The sequence below is a fragment of the Polypterus senegalus genome, chromosome 8, assembly GCF_016835505.1.
Source record: "Polypterus senegalus isolate Bchr_013 chromosome 8, ASM1683550v1, whole genome shotgun sequence".
NCBI classification, from domain to species: Eukaryota; Metazoa; Chordata; class Cladistia; order Polypteriformes; family Polypteridae; genus Polypterus; species Polypterus senegalus.
In genome coordinates this window covers 10,365,192-10,378,376 of record NC_053161.1, presented here as the reverse complement: position 1 = coordinate 10,378,376, position 13,185 = coordinate 10,365,192, and the positions used below count along the sequence as shown (strand labels likewise).

At 41.3% G+C, this 13,185-nt stretch overlaps 1 protein-coding gene across 4 annotated transcripts in view; it reads left to right on the top strand.

The window, feature by feature from the left end:
* Positions 1-4,583: 4,583 nt before the first annotated feature.
* The window catches only part of macrod1 (mono-ADP ribosylhydrolase 1), a 512,933-nt gene continuing 504,331 nt past the window's right edge, over positions 4,584-13,185 (top strand). For 3 of the 4 annotated variants that reach the window (XR_005634620.1, XM_039760704.1, XM_039760703.1), the window contains exon 1: positions 4,584-5,089. Coding sequence is in view for 3 of the 4 variants with exons in the window: in XM_039760704.1 (XP_039616638.1) it covers positions 4,687-5,089 (403 nt within the window). In the remaining variant the exon portion in view is untranslated. The remainder of the gene's footprint in view (positions 5,090-13,185) is intronic. The other variant, XM_039760705.1, reaches the window with a different exon arrangement.

Genomic DNA, 13,185 nt, shown 5'->3' with positions numbered 1-13,185 from the left:
TTAAATATTGACCAGACATAAAGACTCTTTGGTGCAGCAAAAATCAATAACCACTTTCTGCATCAAGAAACAAAGGTCTCGTCCAGGTCTGGTTTCTACCTTGTGTCACATTTCTTAGAAATGTGAGAGCTAACAACATTGGAAATCTAACCTAATCTAAGTCATTTAATAAGGAGGAGTCAAACAAGCATGTTTTTTTAGCTAACAGCTAAGCTGTCCCAATATCTCATCCACGTAGTTCTTAAAAGTTGTCATGGCTTTTGCTTCAGCTATAAGCCTCTGCATTTTTTTTTTCTTTGTTCAGATTTCCACAACTCTGAGTAAAGTGCTCCCTAGCTTCAGCCTTAAATGCACTTCTCCTTAATTTCCACTCAGACATCAGTGCTAACCACTGACACCCAGCAACAGTAAGAAATTTGCATTGTTTTTTCTTGGTTTTATTGTAGGGCACAGTGAAATATAATGGCTTGATTTAACAGAAAATGAATAAAAAAATGAATACATTCTGCATTTAATAGTCAGTCACTAACGCAGGGTCACTGGGGTCTACTGGTGCCAATTCCAACCAGCACAGGGTGCAAGGCAGGAACAAATTCTGGGCAGGGCACCAGCCCACCACAGGGCACACACACCCACACACTAGGGACAATTTAGGATCACCAATGCACTTAACCTGCATGTCTTTGGACTTTGGGAGGAAACCGGAGCACCTGGAGGAAACCCATGCAAACTCCACACAAGGACCCGGAAAGCAAACCCAGGTCTCCTTACTGCAAAGCAGCAGCGCTACCACTGCGCCACTCACAAAATAAGAGATGCTTCACATTTTGTTGTAAATATGGCTACAGTTGTCCACTGAGCCATACGCTTTCTGACTGACTTATACAGTTCATGGTTACTCTTCTCAACCTATAAAAGAATTAAACCTTGAACAGGATGCCTACCTCACACACATCTGACACATTGTTCCCAAAAAAAAAAAAAATTTGTTTAGTGTTTGAAAATTTACACATTAACCAAACATTTTTTAATATTTTGAAGCAAAGGGCAAATCTCTCCAATCAAGTGACATTCAGTTTGGTAATGGAAATGCATAATCTCAGAGATGCACAAATGGTGGATCTACAGAAGCAGCATATTTAAATCTCTGAAATCGAATCGGTGAACACTATAATCTTATCACTCAAAGGGTTGTTTGAAACCAAAGCAATATGTTTTATTTGAATGACACAGGATCAAATGCAATGCAATCTACAGTTACATTTAACTTTTGCAGTTACAGTCACTCCAATTTAATGACTAACTCTGTTTTAATACAGAGGCATAAGCAACAGCAAAGTCTGATCACTTATGTGAGTTACAGTAACTTAAAAACAACATAACAATGGCTTTTTTTTGGGAATTCTGTAATGATAATCTTAATTTTGAAATGTTTGATTTCACAACTCAACTTAGTTAGCTCAAACCTAAAAAGGAGGGAATGATTAGAAAGCATATGACGTGTGAAGTGTGAATTAATTTGACTTGTGGATTTCATATTCCTCCTCTTGTATGTTAAGGGTTATTAAGCTAATGTCCATACACTTTTGCAAACTCACAACAGCAAATATCATACAACAAATCTGCTATGAAAATTATTTTTATAAAAGCTTCTTCATTGGGTATGTGCAAATTAAAATATTCTGAATTATTTTGACATTTACTAATTCATGTGGCGATGACATTGTAATCATAATATTTACATTTTTAGTATAGTGTTTTGTTTTTTTAAGTATTGTCATGTCATTTTGAAACCTGCTTAATCCTTAATAGCACAGGGCACAAGGAGGTAACAAACCCTGGACAGGATGCCAGTCCATCACAAGGTGAATACATATCCACACACTAAGCATATGCTAGGGTCAATTCAATAATTCAATGTCCAAAATTCACCTAACCTACGCGTCTTTGGACAGTGGGAGGAAACTGGAGCACCCGGATGAAACCCATACAGAAACAGGGAGAACATGCAAAGTCCACACAAGGAGGACCCAGAATGTGAACCGTTTTTTTTTTTTTTTTCCTTCAAATAACTACGTAAATAAATTTTGCATGCGCACATTGTAAGAGAAATCCGGTAGTTCATAATAATTGTTCATAAACATCATGCTGAGATCCAATAAAGCCAAAAAAAAGCTTAAATTTGCTTTTAGGTTGAAAGGAAATCCTCCCCTCTGCCACATATGAAATTCAAGCTCTGAACTGTATATATTTTGTAAGTTAAAACGTATTGCAATTTCAAGCTATTTAATTTTTATTACACACCAAACCACAGTATTGTTTACATTTAAAAAAAAATTAGGTATACATAAGCTTTCTTATAAAATTTAAAAAATTAATGCCTTATTAAAATCCCAAATGCAAAAATTGTGGGTGGATAATGTAATATGCCCTTTAAGGTTACAAAGAGTCTAGTGCTTAATTTAACACCACCAAAAGTGTGGTAGTACATATGAAGATCTAAAATCTTGGGGATGGTGCATCAAGACAAAAGGTTGAGAACCCCTGTAGATCATGAAAGGTCAAACAGCATCTTATTTTCTATAAGTGAACCATCTGATTTTTAACAAGTAATCATTTTAAAATGCACACAAATTATTTTATTTTAAAATGTTGCATATGAATTCTGTTGCAGCCTCCTTCTCTTTATTTGCATGGTTGTTGGTTTCTTAAGTGAGTGAGCAGTTATCACTTGAATCGATCTATATGATTTTTTTTTTTTTTTACAGTAAGTGCTTGCTGCTATAGTTCATATTTGTAATAAGTTTATTCTTAGTGATGTGTTTTTTAATGTTGTTTCAAGGTGTCTCTGTAAAACCCCCCAAAAAAACGAACTTCCCTATTAAGACAATAAAACTGAACTGAATTTAACAGCTGTAAAATAAAATATTCTCCAGTAACTGAGCAGAAGTTAAACAGCATGAAATAGTTCAGTTTATGATGAACACAATATGGACAGAGTGCAGTGATATTCTTTCTTGCAAGTTTAATCAACATAACACACCTCTGTTGTTTGTGTGCAGACTCCTCGTCTCATGTGAATGTTTTTATTCAGCCATATTGATACAGAGCCAGTTTATTTTTATAACTTTTTTTAAAAAAGGAAATACAATATTTTTCATACATTTTTTATTGAATAAATAAAAATGTGTGTATAAAAAATTATACACACACATATACTGTGTGTGTGTGTGTATATATATATATATATATATATATATATATATAAAATTAATTAATAATAAAGATGTATAAAAGGTACATTCATTTAACTAGAACACAAATATATTTACAGATCTTTAAAAAAAATGTTAGCCAAGGTTTTGAACATTAAAAGTGAATCATTAAAATTTGTCAAAAAAGGAAAAATGCTATTTTAGCTTTATGAACAAGATACTGCTCAGAGTCAGAGTTATTATCCAGCAATATTCCATAAAAAACGTGTTCTATTTAAACTAAAATTTTTCCCGATCTGTCACTTAACATTTGTTCACTAATATTTCTATATTACCTTTGCTTACAAGTGTAGCTCAAATTGCTCTACAAAAACATACAGTAACAAAGAAAATTGAAGGCGTTATAAAAGTAAAGAAGAAGCAAATGGAGGGGTCCTTGTCCTTTGTAATAAATACACTGCCTGGTCAAATGGCCGGGGACAAAGACAAACTTGCGGCTTTCAAAGATGCTGGAGATAATAAACCCCTGGGGGTCCCAAGACAAAGCCGGCACAGTTGTTGCTTCATCGATATCCCCTTGTATTGATGTAATCTGATGAACATAATAAAAAATACCGAAGGCTTTGGTGGGCACACTTTACACCAGTCGAGTGTCAGACGTGCACTCCTAATCCTTTTGCTAATTCGACACCTCGATTACATTGTTTTGCTTAATTATTAGCATGCCGTTCGCTCACTAAGATAAAAAAAAATGTGGAGAAACGTTAAAAGAAACACACCACCAAATGCCAAACACGGAAAATGTGATTTTTTTTCGTTAAAACCACGAGATTACGAAGTATTGCAATTAAAAATTTAAGCAAGCTGTACTGCTTGCACAGTTCCGATCGGGACGTGCCGTAAAGTGGATTATTTTGTTTTTAATGTTTTTTTCATTAAGCGCTTGCGGCATGTGTAACTACCCTGGTCCCCGTTACCAACCCGATCTGCGTGCGCGTTCGTATTGAAAGGCTACGTCATCACACACTTTACGGTGCTGCCCAATCTGTTTAACGCATGCACTTTACGGTAGGCACGCAGATCGGGTAGCGACAGCGACACCGGGTAATGACAACAGGGTAGCGACAGATACAATGGTTAAATTACCTGCGTCACAGCGCTTTGACGCGCACACTGTCGCACTTATGACGTCGCTTCCGTCTACGAGACAGTCACTGCTGCGGTGTACAAGCGTGTTACCTGCAGGGTAGCGTTTCTCGAAGTGAAATTACGGTCTCGTATCTGCGACTTCGTTTCCCAAGCGACGTTGCGAGGTCTTCTAATTTGTACGACATACTCCGCTGCTCCTCATTGGCCGTGCACAATTATATCACTGTCTGCGCAAGGTGCGCGCTTGGGCTTGACTTTCGTTTTAAGGTCCAACGTATCGGCAAATAGACTGAGTGAAAAGAACAGTAGTTTGTGAAATAATATGCTGTTTCAAATATGTACTGCAGCTGCTGTAGCAGCTTTCAGAGATTTTAGGCTTTCACTGTTTATGTCCCGTATGCAAAGCACACTGAGTAAAGGAACGGGGATCACGATCACGTCGTGCCTGCTGTGCCCTCGGGTGAGCGCCCTCCGCAGCCTGGTCAGAGGAGCAACGGGAGCGCGCGGTGGCGTTACTGTTACTCGTCGCTTGAAGAGTAGCCAAACTTTTGTAAACAGAGGTGAAAAAGTGGGTACTGATAAGAAGACGAGTCATCGACTTTTGGGAGGTGTTCTGGGGACGGCATTTGGGTGCACAGCGGCCCTGCACTCCGCAGAGGCACTCGGGATGGCGGGTAAAAGCATCGATCTGACTTCTCGGGCCACCGATTGGAAGGAGGCAAAAAGTGAGTGCTGAATACAGTGGGGGGAAGAAAACAACGGCGCAAGCGAGACATCAAAAGCGCAAGCTGTATAGAGCGAAGTTTGCTCAGACCCATGTATGTATGCAAACCAACTTGCGCAGACAGAGAACAGAGATACATATGCAGCTTTCAAATAGCTAAGCGAGAGTCTAAAAGCTGCTCATTTCAAGGCGCCAGAAATGGGCGGCCTCCACACAGATTGACACTGCTATCCTTTTTCTTCATCGTAACCGCGTGTTTACCAACTGCCAATGTACACTACTCGCCGAAGCAATTCATTTAAAAAAGAAACATTAATCTAAAAGTGTATCGTGTCTTCACTATGGACTGGCGAAAAGAGCTCTACAGGTTGCACGGACTTTACGGAAAATTTGCAGACATCAAAGCCGACTGAGAATGCAATAGAAATTATGAATAACATTAGCGAAGTTAGTTCTTCCAGTCGTGGGCGTGCAAAAAGTTACTTAAGGCGGGTTTCTTCTTGCCAGAATTTTTTTTTGAGCATAACGACCAAGCTAAAATCTTTTCTGTTGCTGTTGTCTTCCCATAACTTTTTTTTTCCAATACCATTCTTGCCATTCTTTTTCTTTCACTTGACTTTGTCATTATAGTTTTTTTTTTCTTCAAATAATACAGTACTGGTAATTCACATTTATCTATTAAACATATGTATTTTTGTATGATATTTGCAGGCTTCATCCTTCCTACAAATTCTTCTTAAACCTTCTATTCACATTTTAGCATCATAGCCTAGGCAATGAGCAGAACAAAACCCTTGATGGGTTGCCAGTTCACTGTATTGCATGTATGCTTTCTCAAATTGGAGTCTATCCATCCTCCAAATCCATTTTATCCTGAAAAGGGTCGCAGGGCAGCTGGAGCGATCCTAGCAAGTGTAGGGTGCAAGGCAAGAACAATTCCTGGACGGGGTGCCAGTGCCTCACTGGCTGAACACATGCTCACAGCCCATGACCAGTTTAGTTGACAGTTCACCAAATTAACATGTCTTTGGACATTGGGAGGAAACGAGCTCCAAGAGGAAATACATGAACATGGGGAGAACATGCAAACGCCCTGAAGGGAGTTGTGAGGCAGCAGCCCTCAAGTTGATGTCTTTAACTAGTGTCTATCAGGCTTATTTAAATGCAGTGCAAATGTTACTTGCAAAAATGGCCATATGCAGTGCATAATTTTATAAAACCAGCCTGATACATAAATACATTTTTAACCCCAAATGTCCTCCCCCCCCTATTCTATGGAGTCTGTAAGTGTGCAGTTTAAATCTGTGGATTGTTTGCTATGAGATGTATGGAAAGAAATCTGGTGTCATTGATGTGCCTTCTGCCAACATTCTACTGTAGTGTTCTAATTCTAGGCCTGGATGTTGTCCATGCAGAGTCTGCACATTCTATTTGTATCTGTCTAGGTTTTCCTTCCACATGCCCAAATATGTGCAGGTTAGGTTAACTGGCAACTGTAAATTGCCCTTTGTGTGCCCTGTGATGGACTGGCAGCCTGTTCAGGATTATTGTCTGCTTTTCACTCAGCACTGTTTGGCACCCAGTAACTGGATTAAGAGGGTTTGAGAGTGAGATGAATTTGATAATATGCCCATTGTAAGGATCTTTGTAGATTTGTAAGTTGAGTTCCTAATGAGCCAAAAGCTCAATTTCTGTTTGTCTCAAGTGAACAGAATTCCTTTACAGGGAAGGTCTAAAGGCTGTTACTCTTACCCATCTGCTACAAAGATGAGGAGGATGTGTTCACTGGATGACTTTGATATATTGTCATTTATTATTGTAGTGAAATCAATATACTTCTATTTACTAATGTAATGTGACCCCATAAATGTGTGATTACTCTTTGTATTGTCAGAGTATTGTTATATTGTAAATTGACTAATTTGAAGTATTTGCCCAGGCTGCTGTTTACTAGTATTATATATTTTCTTTATGTTCAACACATTTGAATGCTTTGGAGAATCTGTTTGTCAGTCATTCAGTCATTATCCAACCTGCTATAGCCTTATTACACAGGGTCATGGGGGTCTGCTGGAGTCAGTCCCAGCCAGCACAGGGCACAAGGCAGAAACAAATCCCTGGGCAGGGAGCCAGCCCACCACAGGAATCTGTTTGTTTTTAGCTATAAACATGTTTTGTAACTTGTTACAAGAACTTTTAAAATGTTCACAAGGACACTCATGTTTTGAGGAACACTGCAATGCACACTCTTTGGCTCCTCTTCTCTCAATTTTCTCCTTCTGTTATTCTTATGCCATATTTAAACTTAATTTTCATCAAAATGGAAGAACATTGATGAGAAAAATTGGCAGGAAATGTATAATGTGTCGTCTCTTGTAAATGTAAATTTCCAGTGTTTATGACTAACTTGTAATGCTACTGCATACTGTAGGTGTTGCTGTTTCCTTGCTGATCACTTGCTGTTAGTGTCAGGAACAGGACATTGCAATGTGATGCTGGCTTAATGTGCATTTTTATTGTTGAATAAGTGAAGCTATAAATATATAGGCAAATAAAAAATGAATACTGGCATTATTTAAACTGATACCATAAAGCAATTAGAAGTACAGTATATTAATTTCTCGAGGAAGCACTAACTTTCAGTTTAAGTGTAAGTTAAAGCCATTTTTACTTGTAGTTATTTTCACCTTAATTTTACAGTCATTATTTTTAGTGTTAATCGCCTCTGTGAGCTGTAATCTGTAATTAAGTGTACTTTGGTCTAAGAGGGAGTGTTTATTTATTTGTTTGTTTTAGAAAGTTTTATGTTTCTGTTGTCTTGGTTTATAAGAATTATAGCAATAACTATTGATGCACACAAGCGGTTATTTATCTTTTGAATTGGTATCAAGAAATTCTAATGAGAATATACATTTTCTACTATGCAAACAAAAGATTAACGCATTAAAGTGTGCACCATTTAGCCACTGTAAACTGGGTTAATAATAATCCTGCAACTTCTGCAGTTTGTGAGATTAGTTTCTGGTGTGTTTGGCCGAGAAATGCAACAGATTGTGAATTTTACAGCAGTAAGATGAAATAAATTTAAGACTAAGTGGAAAATAATTAAATGAAAATTGATTATACCACAAGACTGTGCAACAACATACATTTTACAGTATATACAAATAGTGTACACACAACCAAATGAATTTGTACACTGTTGAATATTGCATGCCACAGAGTTTGCATGCATTTTGAAATACGTTTCAATGTTGTTGCCAATTACAAAAAAGAAAATCGAGGTCCAAACTTACATAAGATCTTGACATAGCATATTCTAGTGTGAGAATTGTATTTCACAAAGACAGATTCCTAACTCTACTGTAGGTTTTAATAAATATCGCACATTAACAAGGCTATTCCTACATTTCGTCTTATTGATCCTAAAAATAATGGTTTTTCTTTTACTCCAATCAAAATGAATTATTATAATATTATTTCTGCTTGAAATGGAACATCACATATTCAATAAATATTATAAATTTAAATTAACCTGAAAGAAAACATTTAGTAAAATGACTAATGTCATTATATGGGATGATCAGCTTATAGTTTATTCTTTGTTGCACTCTCCAAGGAATAACCAAAAACAAACAAAATTGATGGGGGGGCCCCCAATTCAAACCGAAAAGGGAAAAGGTGGCCTGAAATGGTTTTAATAAATCTCAAAAACATTAAGCATTTGAGGAAATATTATTATTCCCTAGCTTTCTACCTAATGACAAGAGACAAATAATCATCCCCCCACCAAAAAATTACATTACCTTATTTTGAAATTATTTGCCATCCTAATTCAAGAATTAAAATTAGCAAATCATGCCTTGAATGACCCCCAATTGTTGTTGTTTCATTTGATAAATTAGCAATAATTTGTCATTACTGTATTTAAAGCAACATGTTCTAATGGTTAGAGTAATTTAAAATTCACTCACTCATCTCTGTCTTGAAATATAATGCAAGCAGATGGAAAAAAAAAATTATTTGGAATTTTGGTAAACTTCATCCACAATCTAGCTGAAATACCCAGCGTTGCCCAGGAGGAAAATAAAGTTTTGGTTTTTTTTTTTATTGTTTGAGAAAAACATAATTAAAAAAACACAACTTTAAAAATAAAATTAAATTAACAAACAATAAACTTGGGTTTGCTTCCTGGGTCTTCCCTGCGTGCAGTTTGCATGTCTTCCCCGTGTTTACGTGGATTTTTTGCAGTGGGCTTGGCGCCTGCCTGGGGTTTGTTTCCTGCCTTGTGCCCTGTGTTGGCTGGGATTGGCTCCAGCAGACCCTAGTGACCCTGTAGTTGGGATATAGCAGGTTGGATGATGGATGGATGGATAAAGGCTCACTAATGACCTTGTCTTGTGGTCTTGTATGTATGTTATCATTTAGTTGATGCTCGGAATCGGCCTGCTCTATTTAATTTGAAAAGCAACAGGGGCGCGGTGCTGCTCTAAAATAAAGAATACTGGCAGTCGCCTGGTATATACTAACTGTGGAAGCCCATGTTGTTAAAAGCACAAGATCCTAGAAAGTATTTAAATCGTCAGAACTACTCTGGGCATCTCTCTGCTAGAAGGATTCATGTCTCTGCTAGAAGGATTCATGTTGCCGAAGTGCTTGCATCATTTGTGCATTAGCAGCTAAGCGACTGTCTTTCATAGGAGGTTTTCTTTTGCTGGTGTACTGGCCTAGACACACACACTTCCACGCGTAGAACTCTATTTAATTTCAAAAGCAACAGGGCGGTGGCATCTCTGCAAACATATAATATATATATATATATGTATATATATATATATATATATATATATATATATATATATATATATATATATATATATATATATATATATATATATATATATATATATATATATATATATATATATATATATATATATATATATATATATATATATATATATATATATATATATATACACATATATATATATATATATATATATATATATACATATATATATATATATATTGTAAAGGACCGAGAGAGACAGTAGCAAGGGTTGGGGTTTTCCGCCCCGTGATATTGTATAGACAAAAAAACAGGTCAAAATCATAAACAAACAGTTCATATGCGCGACGACTCCTGGCGCGCGCCATTTTATTGGGGAGGAGCCGGAAGTGGAGGAATGTCGGAAGGACCGCAAGGGAGGATGGGAAGGATGACGCCAGGGCAAGATGGCGGAGGAAGGGCGGAAGTATCGCGACTGCGGTCATCCATGCCTATGGTGCAGGACGGTCTTTTTCCTATGAGGAAGCAGAGGGAGAAAGTTAATACCCCACCATTCCCTGGCGAGTGGTTTCCCAGGTGCTGTCGAATCAATCCGCGGCCTCCTACTCGGCGTCGCGTGACCGATCCCCCTTAGCCCAGGACCGCCAGGTCGGGCGGACCTAACCGAGAGGTCGTGGAATACGAGAGAGGGCATCGGCATTGGCCTGAAGGGTGCCCCCCGATAAGTGACAGTGAACTTATACGGCTGTAAGTCCAGGAACCACCTGGTGACCCGCTGGATTCACTCTTTGTGCAGGGACATCCACTGAAGTGCAGCGGATCAGTCACCAGAGCGAACTCGCACCCAGCAGGTAGTACGGAGGTGGGTCACTGCCCACTTAATGGCCAAGGCCTCCTCTCCACTGCCGCGTGCCGGCCCCGGTCCATCAGTTTCCGCTAAGGTACATCACAGGGTGCTCGACACCATCGACGCTTTGGCTCAGCACGGCACCCAGGCCTGTGTCCGGCGCCGGTCTGGAGAATAAACGGAGCCCAAAATCGGGCGTCCGTAACACAGGTGCCGACGTTAGGGCCTTCTTTAGGTCACTGAACGCTGTTCTGCTTTGTCGGTCCACACCACGATAGGGGCGCCCTTTTGTCAGGTCAGTCAAGGGTGCTGCTCTTCGAGAAACGGGAACAAACCGGCGGTAGTAACTCGCAAGCCCCAAGAAAGCCTGCACCTGTTTCTTGGTACTCGGACGGGCCATTCTAAGATGTCTTTCACTTTGGAGCTCTGTGGCCGCACCTGTCCTTGTCCCACGAGGTAGCCTAAATATTTGGCCTCCTTTAATCCAAAAACACTTCCGGGGTTTATGCGGAGGCCGGCTTTAGCCAGTGTTCGGAGGACAGCTGCGACCTGCAGTAGATGCTCCTCCCAGGTGCCGGAATAGATGACAACGCCATCCAGGTAGGCGGCGCTATAGGACTGGTGGGCTTCAGCACTCTATCTACCAGACGCTGAAGGTCGCCGGGGCCCGTGCAGCCCAAATGGGAGGACCTTGTACTGCCAGTGCCCGCTAGGGGTGCTAAAGGCCGCTTTTCTCCTTTGCGGATGCCGTTAAAGGAATTTGCCAATACCCTTTGTCATGTCAAGGGTAGTCAGATATCGAGCCGCACTCCAGCCGCCAAGGAGGTCGTCAATGCGGGCATGGGGTAGGCATCGAACTTGGAGATCTGATTCAGACGCCTAAAGTCATTACAGAACCTCCAGGAGCCGCCTGGCTTGGAGACGAGGACAATAGGGCTGGACCAGGGACTATGGCTCTCTTCAATTATGTCCATGTCCAACATACGCTTTCACCTCCAGTTCGACCTCTGCGCTGTTTTGCCTCCGGAGTCGGTAGGGCCTCTCCCGGACGATTACCCGGGCTCCGTGACTATATCGCGCTCAATCAGCGGTCCGCCGGGTGACTCGCCACTACCTCGGGATGGCTCGGAGTGTTTGGGCTAACTCCTGCCGCTGCTTGGGGTCAGCTCTTCCGAGGTTAAGGGCAGTTGTGCTTGCGAAAGGGAGAGTGACCTACGGAGCTGGGAGCTCCTCTCTATCTCTCAGGGCTTTAACAGGTTGACATGATAGATCCTCTCACCGGTCGACGTTGGGCTGTTTTACCAAATAGTCGACGCAGTCCTTTCTCTCCTTAACCTCGTAAGGCCCTTGCCAGTGAGCGAGCAGCTTCGAGTGGGAGGTCGGGGCGAGCACCATAACTCGGTCCCCGGGCGGAACTCCCTGAGGACGGAGTTGCGGTTGTAACACCGGCCTGCGCTGCTTGCGCACGCAGTCACGCTCTTTTAGGAGGGGCCTGATCTTTGTGAGTCGGTCGCGCAGTTGCTCACGCACTCAAAATATTAGAGGAGGGAAGAGCCTCGCCTCCCAGCCTTCTTTTAGGATGTCGAGGATTCCCGGGGTTGTCGCCCGTATAGTAATTCAAAGGGGAGAAGCCCGTAGAGGCCTGGGGTACCTCCCGGTAGGCAAAAGCACGGCGGGAGGAGCTGGTCCCAGTTCCTGCCGTCGCTGACTACCTTGCGGAGCATCTGCTTAAGCGCCTGATTAAATCGCTCACCAACCCGCCAGTTTGCGGGTGATAGACTGACGCTTTCAGGTGCTTTATCTGCAGTAATTTGGCCACCTCCTTGAACGTATCCGAAGTGAAGGGCGCACCCTGGTCCGTGAGGACCTCCTTGGGTATGCCCACGCGTGAAAACAAGTTAACCAGTTCCCGTGCGATGCTTTTAGTATTAGCGAGCGCAGGGGAACCGCTCTGGGTACCGGGTGGCATAGTCCACCATGACTAGGATATACTTGTGGCCACGGGTTGAGGGCTCCAGGGTCCCACCAAATCGACCCCTATCCTTTCAAAGGGATGTCCACGAGGGGAATAGGGACTAGAGGAGCACGGTCCCTCCTAGGAATCTGGCGGGTCTGGCACTCGACAGGATTGACAGAACCGCCGGACCTCCTCATTGATCCCAGGCCAGTAAAAGCGAGCTTAATCCTCTCCAGTGTTTTTCGCCCCAGGTGGGCCTAGGAGGTGAGCATGTGCCAACTCGCATATCTCCGCCGGAAGGTACGCTGAATTAGCAACAACTTCCGCACCTCGCCTCATGGGTAGCCACTTTCGGTACAACAGATCATTTCAAGGACAAAGAAGGGTTCCCGGTGTGGATCCGTCCGCTGTGAGCTGTTAGGCAGAACAATCGCTTCGGGCAAAGCGCAGGGAGTCATCATTCCACTGCTCCCTCTTAAAGGAGGCCGGCGTGGACCGAAA